The 25,133-nt window shown below is 39.8% G+C and overlaps 1 protein-coding gene across 3 annotated transcripts in view; it reads right to left on the bottom strand.

Moving 5' to 3' along the window:
• The window catches only part of ARB2A (ARB2 cotranscriptional regulator A), a 243,903-nt gene extending 236,169 nt beyond the window's left edge, over window positions 1–7,734 (bottom strand). For 2 of the 3 annotated variants that reach the window (XM_086479798.1, XM_086479799.1), the window contains exons 1-3: window positions 7,629–7,734; window positions 2,992–3,093; window positions 258–358 (exon numbers count right to left, since the gene is read on the bottom strand). In XM_086479798.1, coding sequence (XP_086335924.1) covers window positions 258–358; window positions 2,992–3,093; window positions 7,629–7,734 — 309 coding nt within the window. Of the gene's footprint in view, window positions 1–257; window positions 359–2,991; window positions 3,094–7,628 lie in introns of those variants that run through there. The other variant, XM_086479801.1, reaches the window with a different exon arrangement.
• Between the last annotated feature and the right edge of the window lie 17,399 nt (window positions 7,735–25,133).

Raw genomic sequence — 25,133 nt, 5'->3', positions numbered from 1 at the left:
ATACTCTATTTTGAACACACACTAAAATTAAACTCTAGTCTAAATTGCATCTTAAGCTATACAGCAAATAATGGCAATTACTCTTACAGCATTAACAGGCAACAAATCCTGAAACACCTTTTGTTAAATGACAGCAGCCTCACTAAATCTTTCTTAATATATACAAAATTAAAAGTACCATTTCCACAGAGAAACATAACAGAAAGCACAGCACACCAATACATATATGCATGCATACATCCACACAATTAATATACCTCTCCGAGAGCTTCATAGCGCTTTTGGTTCCATCTATGCAAATCTTCACGGTAATTAAAAACAAATGGCTCCCCAGTTTTTATGTGTCTCAACTGCCCTTCTGTAAAAGAAATAAAATCATTAAATTTTAATATACCATATACTTCTCCATTAAAAGTACAACATATTTAATTGCTGAAAATTTTAAAAGAAGACTACATCTAAAAGCTGGACTATTAAGAATTCCTTCTCTTCTGGTTACAGCATTTTTGAAGGAAAACAATTGTAGCATTAACAAGAAAATGCATTCCCCTTGAATGGTGTATATATTGCTAGATTAAGCTAAACACAAGTTATGACAGTGAAATTACGTGCAGATATCAAATGTCAAACTGCTTTGCAAGTTTGCTAGAGATTAACACTGAAATGCAAACAGGAGCAGTTAATATTTGATCTGCAGTGTCAATTAGGTAATCAAATTGTAGTTACAAATCTCCTACCTCAAAACCAACTGCATTTATGAAGAAATGCGAGTACGAATTAAGCTGGAAGGAAAGGAAACATTTCTTTTCAAGATTAACAACATTCCAAGTTAATCTGAAAAAAAGATCACATCCACAATTCAGGTAAATATCTCAACTCCTAGGCACCCTGCAACGAAGTAAGAGCTTTTAGATTCAGGGTACTCTGAGATTGCAAAGTAGTAGAACAAAGCAGAATGCTTCATTAGAGCAAACCCACATGCTATTCTTACGATTCCAATGTAACTTGCTGAGCTGGCCTTGTTTATAGTGAAAGTTCAGTAGTATACTCAACCACAGAGGAAGAAATGGACTAAGTTAAAATAATAATAACAATAAAATGGCAACCGAGTAAGAAGCAAACTGCAGAAAGCAGATATCTTACTAGCAATGTTTCAGCTTAATAGACAAAACCCAAGTTATGGTCTCAGAGCATCACAAAATTGCAGTAGATCAAAGAAACACTAAAACCAGGAATATGTACAAGTATCTCCTTTGAAAGCTGAAACGTCTGCATGACGAAGCAAAATGTTTCCTCTTGAATAGTAAGAAATTGCTAACTTAGTTAACACCTTTTCAGTACCTTTACATTTTGATTCTTGACGTTTTAAATAAAACATTTAAGATCTGATATCTCTAATAGTTATGCTTATCTGCTTATTTGTAAGTTTTTCCAGACCTGTCTTAGCTCATGTACTAGACACCAGGGAAATATTTCTCCCCAACTTCATAGCACTGTCTCAGGTCCAAATATCCCTCCTCTCACATTTTCATCATAACTCTACCTTCAGCTGTTCTTTCTCAGCTAGTTACTCTTCAAATATGCCATTCAGGAATACACAAAGTTGCTCTCTCCACAAGTAAAGTGGAGCAAATATCTGGTATATTTTTCCTCTGACTTTCTGGAACCTTGTCTTCTTCAGATTCTTTAAATCTGATAAAAACCTTTCTGACTTTTCGATCATAAAGAGAAGCATGATTATGACATAAAAGTACCTGACTGAACATTTGAATTAAATGTGCAAAAGCAAAATGAAGACCTTTTTGCTTTGCTGACCAGTGGCATATGTAATAGGTTTTGCTGCATTCCACGGAAATCACTCAGGCTGTGAGGTTAGTGATGGAATATTCAGCAACATCATTCTAAAACACCATTCCCCAAAATTCAAATTTCAGCCCTTTTTATCAACCACATATGAACCATTAACTCTGAAGTCAGTAAGGAAGACAGTAGACACTGTGAAGATCTAAAAATAAGAAGCTGAAAAGTGACAGAGCTGAACCCCTCCCATCAAAGAAAGAGCATCACTTTCATGACACTTTTAGTCTCTAAGTACCTTCCTGTGAAAGCCATCAGGGTATTAAAAAGCTAAGTGTTGCATAAATGACTATCATTTAAAGGAAAGCTCTTTTTTTTTCTTTAAAAGTGGAAGATGTAAGACAGGCAGATTTAGAAACTAAAGTTCCTCTGTTCACAGAACAGGCACTGCAAAGAAGTAGAATTGTAAACGTCCCCATTTATCCTACAGGTTTCAAACAATCCTGAAAGAGCCATTTCCTGGAGTCTGGTATTACTTTAGCTCAGAGGCTTATTTCTCAGCTGGATTTTAAAATGTATGCATTGGAAATCATAAATACTACTAACTCCTTTAACACACAGATTTGGCTAGCTGGAAGTACTTGCAGTCATCACACGCTTAGCTGCAATGCAAAACCACGACCCACACCAGAAGAGAGAGACTATCACACTGCTCATTCTTCCCTCCATATAGTGTTTTTCTATTTGTATTAACGAACAAGCTGGAATAAATTACTATCTAAATAATATCTTCTTCTGTATCCATGAAAATGAAACGTAAATAAAATAAATTAAAATGAATGGTAAATAAAACGTTTCTTAAATGAGTGACCACTCTTTAATTTTGCTTTTTATGCTAATGCTACAAAAACCACTTTCAGAACTTTTGTATTGACACTAGAAAACAGGAAGTCATAAAGTATGCACAGTACAAACCTACAGTTTTGTACAAAATGAGGGATTTTCATGACAATTTTATGAAATAAAAAAGTATTACTTAGCCAGATTTACAAGCCTGTTAACACTAAGGCTCAAAATTTTGTTCTTAACAGAAAACTGTGAAATTCTAACAGGGACTTACAAGGTATAATTAAAGTTCTGATAACCTCTCAACATTATTCTAAGTATAGCCTTTAGAAAGCATATACGACTTACTTTCATTAAAAATGTACTCAAATCCTTCCAGAGTATCAGGAAATTCAAGTGGTGGCTCATCTTTTTTCATTAGTTCATCCAAGTCTATTCTAGACAATAAATCTAAAAGAGGAAAAGAAAAATTACATAATGCATACTAAGTCTTTTTTATTTCACTATCATCACTGACAAAATGTGTTTGTTCAGATTTGTACGTCTTAAGGGTAGAAGGACATCCTACATATTGCTAAACATCGGACTTCGTTATGGGAAATCTTGTTACAGATTCAAAAGCTGGGCCTCATTGTCAGTATCTCTTCTTATTTATTTATTTACCTGTCTATCTCTAATGGTGATCGAAAAATGTCCAGGGACAGAGAAGCCACGGAAGACATGGTGATTTATTTCAATGATTCATTACACTGAATGTTAGACATAAGTCCCATGGTTTTAACATGAATTTACATAGCTTCAGTTGCCAGTTCAGGCAACTACAGGCTGGTCAGTCTCACCTCTGTGCCTGGGAAGATCAAGGAGCAGATCCTGCTGAAGGCTCTGCTATGGCACATGGAAAATGTGGAGGCTTCACCAACGGAAAATCCTGCTTGATGAATCTGGCAGCCTTTTATGAAGGAGTTACAGCATCAACTGACAAGGGAACAGCAACTGATATCGTCTATCTGGACTTGTGCAAAGCCTTCAACACTGTCCTGCACGACATCGTGGTCTTCAAATTGCAAAGACGGATGGACCACTCAGTGGATAAGAAACTAGCTAGAAGGTTGCACTCAAACAGTTGTGATCAATGGCTCAATGTCTGAGTGGAGACCAGTGACAAGTGGTGTTCCTCAGGGATTGGTAATGGGATTGGTGCTATTTAACATCTTTGTCGGCGACATGGACCCTCAGCAAGTTTGCCAACGACAGCAAATTGTGTGGTGCAGTCGACACGCTGGAGGGAAGGGAGGCCATCTAGAGGGACCTGGACAGGCTGGAGAGGCGGGCCTGTGCAAACCTCATGAAGTTTGACAAGGCCAAGTGTAAGGTCCTGCACCTGGGTCAAGACAATCCCAAGTACAGATACAGGCTGGGCAAGGAGTGGATGGAGAGCAGTCCTGTGGAGAAGGACTTGGGCATGCTGGTGGATGATAGGATGAGTCAACAGTGTGCACTTGCAGCCCAAAAGCGCAATTGTATCCTGGGCTGCATCAAGAGAAGTGTGGCCAGCAGGTCAAGGGAGGTGATTCTGTCCCTCTACTCTACCCTCGTGAGACCTCACCTGGATAAAGCCTCCAGTTCTAGAGCCCCAACACAAGAAAGACATGGAGCTGCTGGAGTGAGTCTAGAGGAGGACTACCTAGATGGTCAGAGGTTTGGAACACCTTTCCTACAAGGACAGGCCGAGAGACCTGGGCTTGTTCCGCCTGGAGAAGAGAAGGCTTCGGGGAGACCTTAGAGTGGCCTTCCAGTACGTGAAGGAGGCCTACAAGAAGGCTGGGGAGTGACTTTTTACAAGGGCCTGCAGTGACAGGATGAGGGGTAATGGTTGGAAGCTGGGAGAGGGCAGGTTTAAACTAGATATAAGGAAGAAGTTCTTCACCCTGAGGGTGGTGAGATGCCGGAACAGGTTGTCTGAGGAAGTTGTGGATGCTCCATCCCTGGAAGTGCTCAAGACCAGGCTGAATAGAGCCTTGAGCAATCTGGTCTAGTGGGATGTGTCCCTGTCATGGCAGGGGGGCTGGAACTGGATGATCTTTGAGGTCCCTTCCAACCCAAACCATTCTTTGATATTATTCTATGAATATCAAGTCATTGATACGTTCTTGTTTGCTTTCCTGAAGAGCTCAGATTATCAAATGCATGTCATCTCAAAGGCATTTACCAGCTGTGTGATCACAACACTCCTTAACCTTCTCTTTGATACTCAAATAGACTTATCCGAATCCTTCTTTCAACCACCCTCCTTTAATAACTCTCAAGGTAGAGAAAACTGCCATCATCCATTTTACAGCAAGCCATGACATACACATCCTTTTCATACTGGGATGATATAAACTAGTACAGCCTGCATTCACTAATGCAAGTACACCAAAGTAAGTATAGCCTGCATTCTTTGCCCTAGATTTAAGTACTTACATTTAACCAGAGGCAAGCATATAGGGACATCTTTTGTTTACAACTACTAAATAATTACTGCATACACAGATAACAGTGCACAAACATCTCTCCTCTCCTCATTGCTCATTACCCACACAACCCAATGCCATCCTTCTAACACACTTTTTGATTATTACTAAACAATCACTAAGAAATGATTCAGCAGGATTCTACTGAAATATATTTTCCTACTTCCTTGTAGATGAATTTGAAGACCACTCAAACATTTCATTCAGGAGTACTACACTGACTCTGAACTATTATTGTTTCATAAATCAACATACCATCTATTATCAAGGAAATGCATTAAGTGTTCTAAGTATTGGTTTGAGTTGTAGCTCAAAGGGAAGAAAATAGTTTGAAAAGACTCATTTTCTTTAAACTAGCTTTGTTTGACATTAACTACACTTCCATCCTTTAATTACTTAAAATCATGATTTGAATGGGCTTTGTATCACTATTTTCCTTAGTCTTGTTGCCAGTGACAAGCCTATAGCTTACCCACATCACCTAAGCTTGGTATTGGTACATTAATCCTTTGATATTTCTACAGTGTTTAAAATGTACTGAAAATCAGCTTCAACATTCTTGAGAGTTCCTTCGCCTGCTCCTTTGTAACTTTTCACATTCACATGACATTCACTCCATATGACTGTCCCAGCTCCTCCTTCTCTAAGTGATTTCATGGGGTCAAGCTTGTATGGCCACTGAAATCCAACACCTCTCCAAGCCTTGCTATGGTATCTGAGTATCCCTGTGGTATCTATAACTATATAGCTATATAACATCAGACATAGACTGGAAGATTTCTAAATCAATTTCTCAACCATAGCTCACTTTTACATCAAATCTGTTCAGTATCAAGTCCCATGACATTCAATTCACATGAGCAATCACATGTGCATTGTTCTTTGAAAGTGCTGGGGGAGCTGCCTTGGTCCTCAACTGAATGACAGGAGAAAAAAAGAGCCTCATCGAAGTTTTTCACAGCAGGATGTAGAAAGCACACCCTTTCTTCCTGTGTACTTTCACAACATCAAGGTAGCAAAATAAGTCTTCAGCACATCTTCCTCTCCTTGGTGAGGAGAATCCAGTCACACCACACCTCTACAATTTAATTTAACCAGAGTTTTCATGTCTTCTTATTGTGACCTATTTGGAAATGTGTTTACACAGAACTGTCAGTTACTATATAATAAAATATCCATCTCCTAAGTAGCAAGGGCAATACTATACGAACTACATTAAGCTTATCTGCAGTACAGACAGCTTGTCATGATTTACAGCTTCCATCAGAGTCACTCAGGAAGACTGCAGCTGGTCTGTGCTCCAACCACCAACACTGTCACTTTCTTCCTGTGCAATTTTTCAAGTTAAAATTAGCTAAAGTGTTCTTATGACTTCGAGATTCTGTCAAGATCTGATCCACCATTCTCAACCAAGATCTTGAACTCTCCAACTCCATTCAACACCAGTTCAAAAGAGCCCAAAACTGAGTGGTCTGTAGGAGACCTTCTAACGCTCAACAATCACCTCATAGAAAGTTTTCATTATGTGGATACTTCTCAGACAGTAATCCTTAATGGCCATCAAATTAATGCCAAATATAAAATAGGAAGTTTATTCTTCCAAACATGAAGTATAAATTTCCTCAAAATATACTGATTTGACACGATTAATACAAAGTTTGAAAAAAGCACCACAGAGGTTTTCACCAAACATTTTACAAAAACACAGCTGTAACTGAAGGAACACCATCTACCATCACCGTGCAGTAGAACATATTTTTCTAATAACAGTTTGGTAGAAATCCAATTTTTACACTGGAGATGCAATATATATTTTGTTTCTCTTTTGAAAGATGATTTAGAGAGTAAATGTGCAATGCAAGCACTTTAAATTCAATGTTTGGTTAGCTTACTTGTAGGTCTAACCAACTCCATGTACTTCCAAAATCGAAAAACTATCTAAAAGATGTCATTTATTCATTTTTTCCTCAAGAAAATTACTCTGCTAAGTCACCTAGGTCCATTTATTTTTTTAAAATGTACAATACAAAGAAAACTTCATAAAATCAACATGGAAATCAATGCACTGAAAATGTTTTCCCTGCAAATATTCTAGTTAAAGAGATTTTCGAAAGCTGTCATATGGTTGCATAATTATAAAACCTAAGTGGCATAAAAATTAAATTATAACTCCCAGAAACTAAGAACACAAAGCACCAGTCAACTTTCTCAAAGGATAATTATGAAAATTAAAAAAAATAATGGAGATCTCATTATGTAACTCCTTACCACTGATTGTTATTTTTTCTATCATCTTATGAAAATACTTGTAACAGACACATCATTACACAAAAAGCATTAGCATAGATGGACCAATAGTCTCTTTCAATATTGCAGTTCCCAGACTCTAACGCACAGCTGTACCAAACTATTTTCCTTTCCTTAATAATTGTTTCTGAAACGCATATATAAAAAGAAGGCAAAGACTCATACCCTTTAATGCAGTAGTCTTCTCTTTTTCATCTGGGCCTCCTTGCGGGAGCTGAGCCATCATTACCCAAACTGTCAACAGATTTAAAATACTGAGGTAAATGTACATTAATCTTTGAAGGACAATCTGAAAACCAAGAAAAATTGAAAATTAACAAACTTACTGACTTCAACAGATCGCATTTGCCACTGCTTATGTCACAAAACCCAGAACTTATTCCAAAAGCAAAACATCCATGAGTATTATAAACCACTATGGTATGTAAGGGAAAATGAAAATTTACTTTTTCCTCTCCTTCAAAACTTATACTGGACACTCTAAAGTCTCATCACAGTGTCGTGCATTAAGATGTTTTACCACGAAGTGTGACTCACACTCCAATATCATGTTTGGTCACAGATTCAAGTTCACAAGAATGAACACTAACTTCTCCCTAATCCTAAAAGGGCATCTATCTAACTGATACTTCTTTTTGTGATTCTGACGTAACATCAGTAAATGATGAGCCTTTTGGAGAACCACCACACTTGTAAATCCAAAGTAGAAGATACAAGAGAAACCAACATAATCAACATAACTCAGGGCCATGAAGGTGATGAGGGGACAGGAGCATCTCTCTTAGGAGGAAAGGCTGAGATACCTGGGGCTTTTTTAACCTGGAGAAGAGAAGACTGAGAGGGGACCTAATCAACGCTTATAAATATCTCAAGGGTGGGTGTCAAGGGGATGGGGCCAGGCTCTTTTCAGTGGTGCCCAGTGACAGGACAAGAGGCAACGGGCACAAACTGGAGCACAGGAAGTTCCACCTCAACGTGAAGAAAAACTTCTTTACATTAAGGGTGACAGATCACTGGAACAGGCTGCCCAGGGAGGTGGTAGCGTCTCCTCTTGAGACATTCAAAATCCACCTCGATGCAGTCCTGTGTGACCTGCTCTAGGTGAACCCGCTTTAGCAGGGGGTATTTGGACTAGATGACCTCCAGAGGGCCCTTCCAAACCCAACCATTCTGTGATTCCACAACCTTTAAGGGTCTTCTTCATCAATTAACTCCACTTTATTGCTCTTACTGTATCATACAGTTTTGTTTCAGTAAAACTACACAGAGCACACACTTTTAGACCACTGTGATTTCTACAATACATTATCGGCATTGAAACATATAGAGTAAACGTCCAGCTACAGAATGAACCACAGTATATTAAAGGTGAGAATTTACATGCAAGATATATTTCTAAATTTCTCCTATTGCACTGAAGGCAACCAGACATTTAGATCTGCAATCTCTTTAATCTTGAATCTGACACCAAGGGAGCAAACTACCACATCACAATCACCGCTTCTTCCTTCTCAACAAAAAGACTACTGTGCATTGAATTCTTTTTCCCTTCATCTTTTTTGGTTCTTTGTTTTATCTGTCAGTCATTACCAATTTGTTTTATTCTTCTCCCCAAAATACTTTACCACAGATGAGTTTGCATGAACTGCATCTCTGCAGCAATTTGTAACGTTCAAATAAAGAGTAACAGGATTCACTAACTGTACTACTGGTTCCCTAATACTTATGCCTGTAAGAAAGAACCCCAAAATGGTTTCTTTCAAGTAAGCGGAAAGGCAGCAAGGAAAAAAAAAAAGAAAAAAAAAAAAAAAGAAAAAAAGAAGAAGCATAATAAAGACTATTTTTCTATTGTTTTCAGAGAAAACCTATTATTAAATGAAACACTTTCTTGTAGGTTAAGGAAAAATACAGCAATTTAAGGCGGTGATAGTTCTTAACTAAGGAGAGGGTTGGGGGGGAGGGTTTATCGTTTGTTTAAGTTGGTGTTCAAGAAAGCCCAATAATCCATTCCACAAGTTGGTCCTATGGGAGACTTTGACACCTTCCTTTGCCAGATTAAGCTGATGGGAAATGACAGTACACTGCCAAAAGACTTTTAAAGACACAACTTCACCAGGAAAGCTCTGCTTAGATTGTGAACTTTTTAAATTATGACACGACTCAACATGATTCAGTTAAAATGTGCATCTTTTGGCTAACACTTTAATCACGTAAACACTCATAACAAAAGTAATCAACAAACATGACAGCAAAACCACAGAGACTTTTTTTGTATTTTCTAGCATGTAACGTAGTCAATGTAAATACTAACATGGCTCAAATGTCAGCTCACACATGTGGAGGGTATTACAGAATTTTCTCAGATGCTTCCACTGACAAAATACAACCAAATACAAAACCCCATCATTCATCAGTTCATACATCTGCAGCACAAAACTACATACATTGTAGTAAATCATTTAGAAAAGAAACTAACCCATTCCAGTTAAAGTTATTAGAAGTGCTAGAAAAATGTCAGTATTTTGTGATAGCCCGGATGAACATTATTCTGGTCATACAAATTGGGTAGTCCTCCTTGCACAACATTTGAAAATTCATAATTGGGTATAGGTAAGTTAATGAAGTTACAAAGTACATACAGCTGCTCAAAGACTTCTTATTATCCAAGGAAAGAAATGTAAAATCTATCTGAACAGATTTACCTTGGTAAACTAACTCCCATAATCATATCAGATAAATCAATGCAGAAACCAAGAATCCCTGGCATTCTTGTCTCTACAATGGATACCCTTCTTCTTCCTTTAACAGATGATGACCCTGCCACTGAGGAAAGAGTAGAAAACTTAACAGGTTCACTTGCCAAGGCAGAAGCACCAAAATACATAAACAAACAAATACATCTGAATTTAGCTTTGAGAGACATAACTTCCAGTTCTGACAACGTAAAAAACTGTTACAGCAGCCACTGGAGGGAGGACTTGATATTAGAATGAGGATGAATGAAGCACACAGTATTTTATGCATTGTTTGTGTGAACACAGCATTTTGTTGAATCCCTCACTGATGCTTGTTTAAACGACAAATAGGAGAAATTAGATGAGAGGGTTGGATTTTCTTTCTTTGACAGGCAGGTGTTGAATCAACTATAGTCGGATGGTGCAGAAATGAACGGTGGGAAAATTATAAAGCTGTCTGAATGGTTGCTTATAGGCAAATGCAGGAATTGCAGTTTATTCTAGGCACCAGTTTCAAGCCCAAATGACCTTCAGCTGCATACACTGACCATGCCACAGCATTCACAAATACGATCATCAAGTTTCTCGTAATACATACAGATTATTTTAAATGTGTTATTCTGTACAATTACTCAGATAAGTCTTTTAAAAACATCTTTTCTGCGATTGTTTTTTATATTAGCTACAGCAAACATACTTCCTAACAAACAAGTTACTATTTCACCTAAAGAAATCCACAGTAAATAAATTTATTGCCAAGAGAATGTGCATTTATTTGTACGCATCTTGTTTCCCCATGCAAACTTAAGTATTCTATCACAAAATATCATATGAACATTCTGTGCCTCTTCAACTTAATGCCCAGCAATACTTAAAATAATTTGACAGCAAGGATATTCGGGTTTCACATGAGACAAGGAGGCTGCATTTTCATCAAACCCCTATTAATGCAACTACAAAACTGGTGGATTCACAAACAAATGGTCATTAAATTAAAAAAAACCCCAACACTAACCGCAAAAAAAGCCAAAATCCAAAACTAACCAAACCCAACAGACTTCTGCACACTTAAGGGAACGTACATACATATTTCATGTTCTTGTCTGTAAAATGGTACTGGAAGTTTTGACCACTGAGCTTGTGATTGTGTAACACAGTGTTAGTCTTCAAATAAAACTAGACACCGTATCACATAGTCCAACTCTGAAACAAATGCGCACTTACACAGTTTTCTACAAACTTCAATTATTATTCACCTTGTACATGCAGCTAGAAACGTGGCAAAAAAATGTAGTATACGATCTGGCCTACATTAGCAACATCTGAAATTAAGTCAATGCTACAAATGTTCCAAATAAAGGCTACTGTAGTGCTAACACTCCACAAGTGCAACATAAGAAGAAAACACACAGGTATTTTCAAACAGCACAAGTCCATCAAGTTTATCTGAACAGCAGTCATCAGAATGCTTCTTCGTATTGCAGTGCTTTATTAGAACACAGCTGAATTAGTCTTGCTCTCTGTAAACTGACATCCCAAGCAAGCCAGGGACAAGTATGGGTTAGATTTGTGCACCGTGGCTGATAACTAAGTAAGACCCAGTTTTTCTTCAAAGAGATGGCTGGGTGACAGTTTGGCTCTATCCCTTCTCTGTATTGGCTCAACAAAGCAAAAAAGACATACTTTTCATCTTTGTAGTATTTTCTGTCTAATTCGATTTTCTCTATTCCTGCTTTTAGGGCACTACAGGTGACATCAATACCAACTGCATCAATTAAGGTTGTACTTCACTTTCCTTCACTTGCAAGACCCTATTTTCAACTGCTTATAGGTTTGCCAAACTTCAGCTCTGAAAGCAATGTATTTCCACTCTGCTTTGGACTAAACAGTTTCAAGAAAGTTCAGCTAAAATGTCTACCCCTTGTATAAGAAGAAGGTTCAGAGACAGTACCTTCCGCTCAGTTCTGCTAATGTTAATGAGCAGCTACAGCATCTCCATGTTGCAGGGATCAGAAATTTAGCCAGAGGATCAGCTTAGCAGTGTGTGCCTTTTGCCATTACCCTTAAATCCTGCCCAGATCTGCTCAAGTTAAAATTGCTTTTTGCACACATTTAATATAGACTTATTAAGACTTATCAGAATTTCCAGAAAATTTACCTATTTGCCTAGAGCACGCTCCGTACAGCTGCAAAAAGCCAGAGTGAAGATGCACAGGAGGGGAGTAATAAATGCTAGAAGAGCAGGATCTTTAACCACTGGAATACAAAGAAACTGGCAAGGATCCCAAGTCCCTGAATCTCAGCATATCTTCACATTCTACCAAATGGTGGTGGAACTTGCTGATAAAGTACGTGACTGCAGCCGACACCAAAGGCTGATCTATTTGCACAGCAGCTACCTTCCAGTGTTATTTACCCCGTAAGCTCAAAAAGCAGAGGACTATGAGCTATATGCATTAGCGTCCCAACCGTGTCAGCAACTCAGTTGTTTACACAAGGCAGAGTCAACACGATTCCACACACTGAAATTTTAATTATTTCAGTTTAACTTCCTTGAAATGCTGGAAATGACATTCATAAACACATGCATATAAACATGATCAAATAAGCATGTCAAAACAATACAAAAAGAGGCTGCACAACCTCATTACAGCCTCTGAGAGGTTTACAATGCGGCGGTCTTACCAACTAAACATGAGGGTCAAAATAATCATCAAGAAGTCTTCAGTGGCAGCAACAGGTTTTGGGGGTTGGACTAGATAATCTTTAGGGTCCCTTTCAACTCAAATCATTCAATGAATTCTACAAATACATGCACTGGTTTTGTCAGGGATAGAGTTAGTTTTCTTCACAGTAGCTTGTACAGGGCTATGTTTTGGATTTTTGCTGGATGTTTTCATTGTTGCTGAGGGGTGCTTGCACAGAGCCAAGGCCTTTTCTGCTACTCACTCTGCCCCATCAGTGAGCAGGCTGGGGGTGCACAAGGAGTTGGGAGGGGACACAGCTGGGACAGCTGACTGCAACTGACCAAAGGGATATCCCAGACCACATGACGCCATGCTCAGCATAAAGCTGGGGAAAGAAGAAGGAAGGGGGGCAACATTTGGAGTTACGATGTTTATCTTCGTCACTATTATGCATGATGGAGCCCTGCAGCCCTGGGGATGGCTGAGCACCAGCAATTCCTTATTTGGCTTCCCTGTTTAACCGTCCTTATCCCAACCCATGAGTTTTCTCACTTTTACTCTTCTGATTCTCTCCCCCACCCCACTGCGGGAGAGGGAGCAAGTGGCTGTGGGGGTGCTTGGCCGCCTACAGCAGTTAAGACAAAATAGAATACTATCTTAAATATGAAAAATATCAATAATTAAGTGTACAGAGAATGATACTTCTGTTGATGCAGATGGATAGTTATCTAACGGATCAGGCAAGCAACACTGTGGACAGAAAAAGTGATCCTGCAGTGAAGGGAGGAGAATGCTGCCTGGGAGAACTGTGTTCACAGCAGGAACCTGCAGGTGTTCTTACGGACTAATCAGCTCCTCAAAACAAAAATGTTCTCAAATAACCTCTTTTTATACATTTCCCATTTTCTGGGCATTCAGCCTGAATAATTTCCTTCAATGCTCAGAACTATGGACCTTTGGCTTCCTGTTTTAAGAACTTTGAAGAACCATCCCTAGCTTTCCCAATCTCAATACCACGATGAGTGTACACTAACGAATTGTAGGTTAATTTCAAGATGCCTTTCACCACCACCCTCTACTAAAAGGCCAGTAAGTGTCCTCCAAAACCAGCAGATGCTAGGGAAAATTAAAGGAACTAATGTTTATGAGGAACTAACACCCTCAGAAAACCTCAGAAAAAGCCCATGTAATGTGTCATAATGCTATATTCAGTGCAAGATTTGTATTGTGTTGTTCCATTAGTGCATGGTGCTACATCCCAACTGATGAGGACAACAAGAAATGTTGAAGCAATATAATTATTTGGAAAACAGTTGTGTGAAATGCTCTTTAATGATAAAATCAGATTTTTCCTGTCAGTGTACATTGCAAGGATAAGTCACAAGGACTTGACATAGTATTACTTCTTAATATACCTGAAATTGCCCTGTGATACTTTATAAAAAAAAACCCACATTTTGGATGAGATTTTAAGACAATTGTACAAGACTGATGGTTTTAACAGGATTCTGGCTTGAAAGATCGGGTGAAGAAGACTGACTCTCAATAGCCTTATCTCTGTACATACTAAGCAGTTACAGGACAAAGCCAGAATTTTTAATCTTTTTTTAATGTCATCTTCTCTCAAGCAATCCCATGGGTCAGCTGGGAGAGAAAAAGGCCTCTGAACACAGAAAAACTCGAAGACTATTAAAAGAGCCTCCTCTTAGGAGAGACACCAAAGTAATTTGCAGGACAGCTGCAGAAGAAGAGAGAAAGAGAGAGACTGGAAAACTCTAGGGAAATGATTTCTGCTTAGGCTACCATCAAAAGCTGCTAAAAACCCCTAGACATATGCATATGTGTCTAGTACTTTAAAATCACTTTTTTTCTCTTCCCCTTTGCTCTTAATACTGCGACTTTCAGAAGGACTGTCTGCCATTAACTGAACACTCCTGAAAAGATGACAGACAAACTGCCTGGAAATGTAGGGAATCCAGGTCTGTAGCCCGGATCCTCATACACAGCGAGGTATTTCCAATTCTACTTCAGACTCCATGCTCAGGAGGTGCACAAAAAGAGACTAGGGAAAGGTAAGAGGTGCATCCAGCTTTCTGTGACATACCTGCTTCCTCCAACACCTTCCAGAATGTGCACATGCAAAGAATAAATATCACCACCCCACTTGACTACTTTGCATCTAACGCAGACACTCTGATGACATAGAAATATCCAAAGCAAATGGACGCTACGCAGAATCAAATCATGCACAACTGAAATGAGCATGCAGGGCTACTGAAGACATCAGGTCATCATCAAGGTACCTTATTTCAGAATCAGACTAAAATACCCTAAATTCCCACAGTGCACACACCTCCTCTTTGCAGCAGTGTCTGCCTCAAGAAACCTGCCTTACAAGCTCTGCCCACAGATTTTCCTGCTGGAGGACACCTGTGTCTTCTATTTTACCATTTCTCCCAACTTTATTAATATAGTATCTCAAATGCCTTTGCTCTGCCCTCTACCTGAGAGGCAGCACATGCTATTTGGGCAGCTGAACCAAGAAGTACTGCTTCATTGCAGCTATCTGCCAGGCAAAGCGAATAGCCCTGTGAAACACATCCAAGTCCACAGATTCGCTTCTGCTGGTTATCATAAAGCAGCACTACATTATAATATATATATATATAAACAATGTGAATAATGTAAATACATTATTCTTTTAGCTCAATATTTAAATTAACTTGATCTTAAATTCTGACAGGATCATGCTTGTATTTTTATGTTTTTCACATCAGTAGACCATCTTTTACTTTCTATTTCAAAACAATGGAAGAACAAAGATAAAAAAGCAAGGCAAGCAAACTTCATTTTCCTTAACGGTTCAGCTTTAAAAACTGAAAATCTAATATTCACATTAAAAATACTCCATTAATTGCCTAAGTCAGTAACTGTAATCAGACTTCTTTAGAGAGCTCTGCTACTTCCTAATCTACAACCTTGCTATCTCTGCCCAGAGCCAAGACTGTCAAACAGCTTTAACCGCAGCATCACAGAGCAGTCTCGGTTGGAAAAGATCTCTGGAAATGATCTGGTCTCCAGCCTTCTGTTGGACCTTACTTCATTAGGCCTTACAGGGCCTTACATCATGTAACTCAGGGTGCTAGAGAGATGAGCCTTCAATATTTCCAGTTAGGGAGGTTCCAGCACACCTTTGAGGAACTTATTCTAATGTTTAACATTTCTAACAGATTTTCTTACACCCAGATTTCTCCTCTCATCATGCACCCTTATGAACAGAAAACAACTTCTCCACAACTACCTCCTAGGTATTGGATGACTGATAAAATGTCTCCAAGCCTTCCCTCCTCTGCAAACTTCCTTGAACCTTTCTCCAAATGTTCAGTTCTCTAACATGCCAATCATCTTTCTAACATGCTAATCATCCTGGTGGCCGCTTCCTGGACCTTCTCCAATTTTTAACATCCCTCTTGAAATCAGAGGACAAACCATCCACAGCCCCCTAGGTACGCTCTTACCAATACAATGGTGGCCTCAGTTTGCCTTCATTGCTACAACGGCACCCTGCTGGCATCGTTCACCTTGCCCTCAGCAGCAGCTCCAGCTCCTTTTTAGCAGAGCTACATCCCAGTCAGCCATGCCCCCACCTGCACTGCTGTTTGGGGATTATACCTTTGCCAGTGCACAACTTCACAGTACTTTTGTTAAACCTCAGGCAATTCCTGCTGGCCTAGTCCTCCTCCTTGCACAACGAATGATGGATTACTGCTGTGCACAAATACAGATGATAACTATGACGATCAACTTGTCAGTTTCATTTGCACCTGTGATGCGAACTCCAGAACAAAAAACTGGGGAACAACTGTTCTCTTTTTCTTCTGGACCTTTTTGCCGTACATATTGACAGCTTTTATTTGCTGTGCTATTAAGCAAAGTTAGCCAAACACAGTCCTTGAAAAGATTAAATTCTACCTGTCAAATGAACTGTTCAATGAGGTTGAACAGACATATCAAATTGTTTGGTTTAGCCTCAAGCCTAAACACTCTGCCCTAGGAGGAGCCACTCCAAAACAAGGGCTACAGAAACTTCACTAATCATTCTAAACCAGCCTTCTAAGATTCTTCGTCTATTTTGTGGAAAACGCTGCAGTTCCTATTAGTCTGCATGAATCCCTACTAAAGGGAGAGCTATCTCCCTTTGTTTTGTAGGAGCAGAGGGTGTGATAGAGCAGAGTTCAGCCAGCAATGCCAAACTCAAAGGTGCAGACAGAAGCAGCAGACAAGTAGGAAGAAAAGAGACTGGAGATGTGACTTGGTTTGACAAAAAAGCATCACCACAAATTATTTTTGCTTGGAAGGTTCACAGGTTCAGGCCAGATGGGCCCACAAAATTGATCAGAATTACTTCCTGTTAAACAGAAAAGGTCTTTTATTCCCTTCAGCTACCCAGCTCCGAGACCAGTAACTCGTGTTTAACCACAGTTCTCCCAGAAAGGCACTCACACCCAAATTCAAGTTATTAAGAGCTAAAGAGCCCATCACTTCCTGTGATGCTCGGAAAGGCTGGTCACTGTCTTTCGTACTTTATTTCCAGTTTGCATTACTCTCGCTTCAGGCTCCAGTCACCGGTCATTACCAGGCCTTTGTACATTAAGTTTTGTCTCTCTACTTTTCCCTGACTTGATTAGATGCTACAGTCAAGTCCTATTTTTTCTTCTGGTAAACTAAACAAGCTTAGCAGTCTCCTTCTATGGAATTTTGATTCTGACTCAAAGCAATTTTTTCCAGTTTCTCTGTCCCTTTCCATTTTCTAAATCCCAATTGACAGCATTATGCAAGTCAAACTCCATGGGACTAGCACCACTACACTGGCAGTTTCACAGGAAGCTGTCTTTTTTTCCTGATTTCTTTGTTTTAGTTCTGAAAACCTCACCTGCTTTTTTAACTTGAATTTAGATTTACAGACTGTAGACCTAACTTGCCAAATAACCGGATAATATCAAACAAATTCTTTACTATTTATCTTTTTATCAATCTTGGGTTTAAAACAAATGTTACTAGTAACCATTTAACATTATTTCCCAAGCTAATTCCTAGCAGTATTTACAGAAGACTCCTAAAAACTGTTACTTAACACTTTTTCAGAAAGATATTAAGTGCCTCGTGACGTGGCTATTTTACTGATACTAAATAGTCTTGAAGTTTGAACGATTTATCTTCGAGTACTCCCTTTACAAAATCTTAAATGTATTACACTGAAGCAGTAACTGCAATCAAGTAAACTCATTATCTGAACAAACAGATTTCATTCTGTCATTTAATTATTTATTAATAGAATTTTCCATTAGGATACCCTTAGTTTACCCAAGTTGTGACAGTCAGCTAAACAATCTATTATTGTCTGGATTGAACCACTCTCTTCTACCAAGCACTGATACACCATCAGCACTTTTCTCATCTTCTAGGATTTATCATTCCAAACACTATTTAAAATAGTAACAAAGGACTTCCCTTAAAACCTCTTTTATCATTCTTTGTGTTAACATTAATACATAATCACTCTCAGAAAGAAAAGACAATGACTAACCATTAAGTTAGGGGAAGTAGCGAACTCTTCATAACTCTTCCAGAGTGCGATTAGATGCCTTTTTTGAAGGAATGCTGCTGTTAAACACACCTTATTGATTTGAATAGCCTGGTAGTGAAAAATATAACAGCTACAACAGTTTATCAATAAAAGAACGGTAATTACAGGTCAAGGGAAAACAATCTATTGCATTATTCTACCTTCATGTCACTTTGTGATCAGATGGATAATGTCTAATCCTAAAAAGTCATGTAAAAAAAATACATGTGTACTAAGGTCTGTCCATGCCAAAGTTCTTATGTTTATGTCAACCTCTACAGCAGCTGATTACATTGCTTCCCAAGACTATGTGAAAATTAACACAAGCAGACATACATTATAAAGTGTGTCGCATGGAAAAAAACACAAACCAACATTAGTCTCACTGAGTGTAAAAAGAGCAACTGAAAAGCACAGTATAGGCAATATCAACATTTTCTCACATAATGGACAATTTACAATAAAATCTACATGAAAATAGCACCACCTTGTAAGTATCCTTACATAAACAAGAATTCCTCTTTCATAATTAAATGAAAGCTGTACTGAGCATTACAAGGAGACATTAGCAGTATAAACACAGGACAAAATGAATCTGCAAAGAAAAATATCACATCAACTACCAGGAACAATTACAGCACAACAAAATAAAGTTGCACAAATCCACATGATAATGTAGCCAATCCTCCAATCCTTCATGTTTTTAACCTACTCTCAAATGAAAGCAGAAGAACTGTTTCAGTTAAAACAGCTTAAAGATGTCACTTAGTCCCAAGAAGCAAAAGCATTTTGTCCTAAACTCCTTGCACTGGAGAAGGAGGAAAAAGGAAGAGAAAGAAAATTTTAGAGAAATCAAAATTTTCAGACTCTCCATGCGTTGTTACTAAATTCTAAATCATGAAAAATGACACAGAAAAAAAAACCAAACAAACAAGAAATTGAGGAGGATAAGCAGATGCAAAGTAATTTTACAAAAAGAAACCAGAACTATCCAAACCTTGCTAATAATAGATCAGCAATGCTGGACAAAGTACGTGCTTTCTTGATGTAAATGAATTTTAGCAGACTTGGTACAAATCTGGAAGGAGACACAAAAAAAGAAAATACGGGGAGGGGGACATGGAACAGAGCCTTGTCCTTGGAGACATTCAAAACTAAAACTAAAAGCACCTGAAAATTTAAGTGGCACGAACTCCACATCAAAAATTATCTGAAATTAGGACTGAGGTGCTTTAAAACCAAGCTCAGTATAGCAGAGAAATATTTTTATATTCAACTACCCTAAGAATGAGGTATAGTTTTCACACTAAATGGAAAACAACTACCAAAATAAGTCTATACCTAAAAATTACTGAACTTCAAAATATTTCTCAATCTTGTAATAATCAGCTGAAGCCAATTTCTCCATTCCAGTGGATACACCTTTTGTGCTACTGTCTCTGAAACTTCACAAAACATAGTATTATTTCAAGATACTATAGTTTGGAAAGGGAAAAATTTAGAAGAAAGTAGGAAATATTTTCTAGACTATATACCTAACATTGCTCAAAAGTTTAAAATGAGACCTGAAGAAACACATTAGTGAAGAATATCCTGGCAGCATCCTGGGCTGCTTTAGGAAAAGCACTGCCTGCAGGTTGAGGGACATGATCCTTCTCCTCTACTCAGCACTGCTGAGACACATCTGGTGTGCTGTGTCCCATTCCAGACTCCTCAGACTGGAGCAAGACCAGTGAAGGGCCGCAAAGACTTTTAAGGGCTTGGAGCATCTGATATCTGAGGAGAGGCTGAGCAGGCTGGGGCTGTTCAGCCTGGAGAAGACTCAACTCAGGGTGGGGTGCGGGGGGAGTCTTATCAATGCCTATTAAATGCCTGATGAGGAGAGGAAAGACCACTGAGCCGGTCTTCCCATTGGTGCCCAGTGAGAAGGCAACAGGCAATGGGCACAAACTGAACATCTGAACATACGGGAAAACTTCCTTACTCTAAGGGTGGTTAGACACTGGAACAGGCACCCAGAGAGGTTAAGAGTCTCTGTCCTTGGAGATACTCAAAACTTACTGAACATGGTCACGAGCAACCTGCTCTAGGTGAGCCTGCTCTGGCCACTGGAGTTGGACTAGACAATTTCCTGACACGTCCCTGCTGACCTCAATCTGTCATTCTGTGAAGAAACATCAAAAGTGCACAACAAAAGAACATGCAAAAAGTATATGTGTGTGCGTATACATGTCAGTTATCTCACACAAGAGCAACAATCAGCTTATAACAAGGGATGTGAGAATCATTACGAGCAGCATGTGGTTGAGCCAGAATTAAGAGCTCGTGGTCTGAGGCATTTCAGTGTTGTGTTCTTATGAATTTATTTCTGGTTCTTCAATTTGTGTTAGACAGCCAAAATTTATCATCATGAAACTGTCAAAACCATCAGGGCCACAACCATGACAAATTTCTGAAAGCCGACAACACTGGATATTACTCATTCTATTGGCAACCGTTCTTTCAAGCACATTAAAACACCTTCAAGCTGGTTAATATTCACCTTGCAGATGAATGGAACCTTAAAAAGTATCCATATCGTGTTTCCATAGATGATAGCATACCTTTAACGCGTGTGTCTTCCCTACCCAAAGACACTATTAAAACACTGTCATACCTACAAGTATCAGGAAATATCAAAATTAAGGTTGCCTGCACACTTAGTTCACACCCATGCACTGAACTCCAGTCTTACACAAAAAAACAAAAAAACAATGTGCAGAAAACAAAACCAAAGAGGAAATAAGTCACCTCATTCTTTCCTACTTCTTTAAGTTAGCATCACCTATATGTAAGTTTCTGTCCAGTGTGGTCCGGCCTAAATTCTTTTTTAAAAACACCCCTGATAAATACTCCACAACCTCCCTAAAGATAGGTTCATGTTAGCTAAGTTCACGCTTGAACCTCAAATCCTGGTTTGACCTAAAACATATGTAATTCTGTTCAGTGCTTTTACTTTTCAGTTAAGTCTCTTCTAAGACACTTTCTGAAAAACAGCAGCATGTTTTTCCAGACAGTCACTGCCTCTAGCGATAAGGCCTGATGTTTATAGGTAGTACCGAGGAATGGTGTGAAGAAAGGCTCTGGCTTATACTTGCTCCTGTAAGCAACCAAGGTCACCGCTGAATTTTGTATCGTATATCGAGGTGCCAGAAGTGAAAAAAAAAAAGGTCAGAGCGAAGTGAAAGTTTGCACCTCCAGGGAGAATTGAGCCAGGCTGACCCAAAACTGACCAACTAAGCATTCCATCCCATACAGGCCATATTCAGTATAAAGCTGTTTTAGTTTTCCAACCCATAAGCCTCTCTCCCTTATTCACTCTTCCTTTCCCTTCTGGGGAGGGAGAGGGGTCAATAGAGAGCATCTGTCATTTGTTAGCGGCCAGCCCAGCCCTAACCTGTGACAACTTACCTTACCTTACGCCCCAACGGGCATCCGAACTGTCAGACCTCCTGCATTTTGCTCTGCTTCCCCCAGCTGTGGTTGACAGCCCTGAGGAACGGAAGGCAAGGGGAAACCTCCCCCACCAAAGCTGACATTCTTCTCTCCATGCAAGGTGGGTGGTAGTGCACACTCTCCAGCAACTACAGAGAAACCACATCCCCCAGTATCACTTCACAACTGAACTATCCTGTTTGACATTTTAGCTGTAAATAGAAATCTATTCCAACACCAAACTACCCTTTTCAGCAGAATATTTTTCCTAACTTTTGACACAGCCCTTTACTTCCTGACACTCAGGAAGCTTATGCCCCTTCTCTTTGTAGCATCCCCTCCCATACCTGTAGACTGCTTTCATGTCTCAGTCTCCTCTGGTCTGAGCAAACTACTCTTTCCACATTGCACCTTTTTTTTCCTCCGGACTTCTGAAGATTCTTGTTGCTTTCCCCTGGAAGACTCTCCTATAGGCTCAAACTACTTCTTAAATGTGGTGCCCAAAACTGACAAAGCCCAAGCAATGTGGAATAGAGTGAAATTATCACGTCACGTTTAAATATGTCCCTTCTAACTATACATCCTAAAAGAATGATTACCCTTATTGCAACAGTACAGTGCTACTGACGCATGTTCAGACTATGATTCACCTAAAAATCTGGAATTCTTTTTTCTAGAAGTATTGCTACGTTGTATTTACGAAGGGAACTATCTAATTTAAGCACAGTACTCTGTATTTGTCCTTTTACATGGCATTATTTCTTTTACGTCGCTTCTCTAATTTTTCTAAGGCATTTGAAATTCTAAATTTATTCTTCACAGAACTTGAATACTCTCCAGCCTGCTATTCTCTGTAAAATTAATAAATATACTCTCTCTGCCATCATCCAAGTCATTAACAAAACAAAGGTCTGGTAGGTTGGCCCTGGCTGGATGCCAGGTGCCCACCAAAGCTACTCTGTCACTCCCCTCCTCAGCTGGACACAGGGGAGAAAATACAACAGCAGGCTCATGGTTGAGATAAAGACAGGGAGAGATCACTCACCAGCTACCATCATGGGCAAAACAGACTCAACTTGGGGAAATTAGTTTAACTGACTTACCAAGCACATTAGAGCAGGATGAGAAATAAATAAAAAAAATAATCTTAAACCACCTTCCCCCCACCTCTCAATTCTTCCCGAACTCACCTTCACTCACGATTTTCTCTACCTCCTCCCTTCCAGCGCTGCAGGAAGGACAGGGAATGGGGTTTGGGGTCAGTTCATCACATGTCTGTGCCGCTCCTTCCTCCTCAGGGGAGGACTCCTCACATGCTTCCCTTGCTCCAGCATGGAGTCCCTCCCATGGCAGACAGCCAGCATGAGTCCTTCCCACAGGCTACAGTTCTTCACAAACTGCTCCAGCATGGGTCCCTTCCATGAGCTGCAGTCCCTCAGGAACAGACTGCTCCAGTGTGGGTCCCCCATGGGGTCACAAGTTCCTGCCAGCCAACCTGCTCCAGCGTGGGCTTCCCATGGGGTCACAGCCTCCTCTGGACATCGACCTGCTCCACTGTGGGCCTCCATGGGCTGCATGGGAATCTCTGCTCAGGTGCCTGGAGCACCTTCACCCCCTCCTTCTTCACTGACCCTGGTGTCTGCAGGGTTGTTCCACTCACATAGTCTCATGTCTCTCTTCCATCTGCTGTTGCTCAGGCTTTCCCCCCCCTTCTTAAATTTGTTATCCCCGAGGTGCTACCACCATTGCTGATGGGCTCAGCCTTGGCCAGCGGCAGGTCCATCTTGGAGACGGCTAGCATTGGCTCTGTTGGACATGGGGAAGCTTCTAGCAGCTTCTCACAGGAGCCACCCTTGTAGCCTGCCCCCCCCCCCAAACCTTGCCATGCAAACCCAGTGCAGAAGGCATAATCACATTTGGTTTTTTCCACCGTATTTCTGCCTTTTTCAATGTGTAGAATGAAGGCGCTCACTTGATAAGGAACTATTAAGTTGTTGTCTGACCTTCCTCTCTTGAGCTTTTAAGTACAACACTAACGTCTCTCCCATCCTCCTTTCCCATGTTTAAGTGCCTCTCAATCATCCTCTCCTAATTCACTCACAAGCTCCCAGGCCCACTTGGCCTCATTCCACTCCAAGAGCTTTTAGTGCCATTCCACTCCATCTCCAAGCTGTCCTCATTCGTCCTTTCAAGTGCTTCCACAGAGATGCTGCCAACTCAACTCCTCATTCCAAACTTCCCCCCATCCACTCTACTCCAGTCCCCTGGTTTCATTCACCCTGCCATTATAGAACGAGCATGGGAAAAACAAAGCCATTGAGCGTTTTCCTCAGACCAAACTCCCCCTTGTCCCCTTCCACTGGTCACACTTGCTACAGTCCAGTGGTGGAACAAGCACACTCGGTTGTTCTGTGGCACTGGTAGATGTATCCAAAACAACAAAAAGGGCACAGCATGTCTTGTAAAGGCAGAACCACTGGAGATTTTTACATACTAAAACTGAAGTTGATACCTGACACAGAAGTAGACTGTGCCAAGTATCATGTTTCTTATCCAAAACACAGAGGGACCACACCACAGCATCATGTACACTGGAAGGAACCTTTGGAGGTCAACTTGTCCAACCTCCTGAAAAAGCAGGTCTCACCAGAACAGGCTGGTTAGGCACTTGTCCAGACAAGTTCTGAATATGTGCAATGATGGTGACTCCACAGCTTCTCTAGGCCCCATTACAATGTTTGACCACCCTCACGGTAAATCTTTTTTGGGGTAGGTGTATCTACCAGCATTGGCAATAACGTAAAACTTTATATAACTGCTATCCTGTGCTGCTATAGAACAGCAGATGAATGTAATTTAGAACAAGCAAACAAAGAAAAAATACCATGTTAGTTACACTGTGCTAGACAGTTTAACACTACCACACATATAAAGCTTTCTTATATTGCTGTTAGTAGTACTCTCTGAAGACCACAATTCTCAAGAATTTTCTCTGGACATCACTGGGTAGGCAAAATCTGAGCTTCTCAAAGGAATGTGCTACTAGCATTTGAAAAATTCAATTTCCATCTGATACAAACCAGGTAATAGTTTTCTCTCTTATCCCAAGAAAATGCAGGTATGGGCTGGTATCATTAAGGAACTGGAC

Source organism: Leptosomus discolor, chromosome Z (assembly GCF_034619465.1).
Source record: "Leptosomus discolor isolate bLepDis1 chromosome Z, bLepDis1.hap2, whole genome shotgun sequence".
Classification (NCBI taxonomy): domain Eukaryota; kingdom Metazoa; phylum Chordata; class Aves; order Leptosomiformes; family Leptosomidae; genus Leptosomus; species Leptosomus discolor.
Note: the sequence above shows the minus strand (reverse complement) of the source record. Positions and strands in the feature narration are given on the sequence as shown.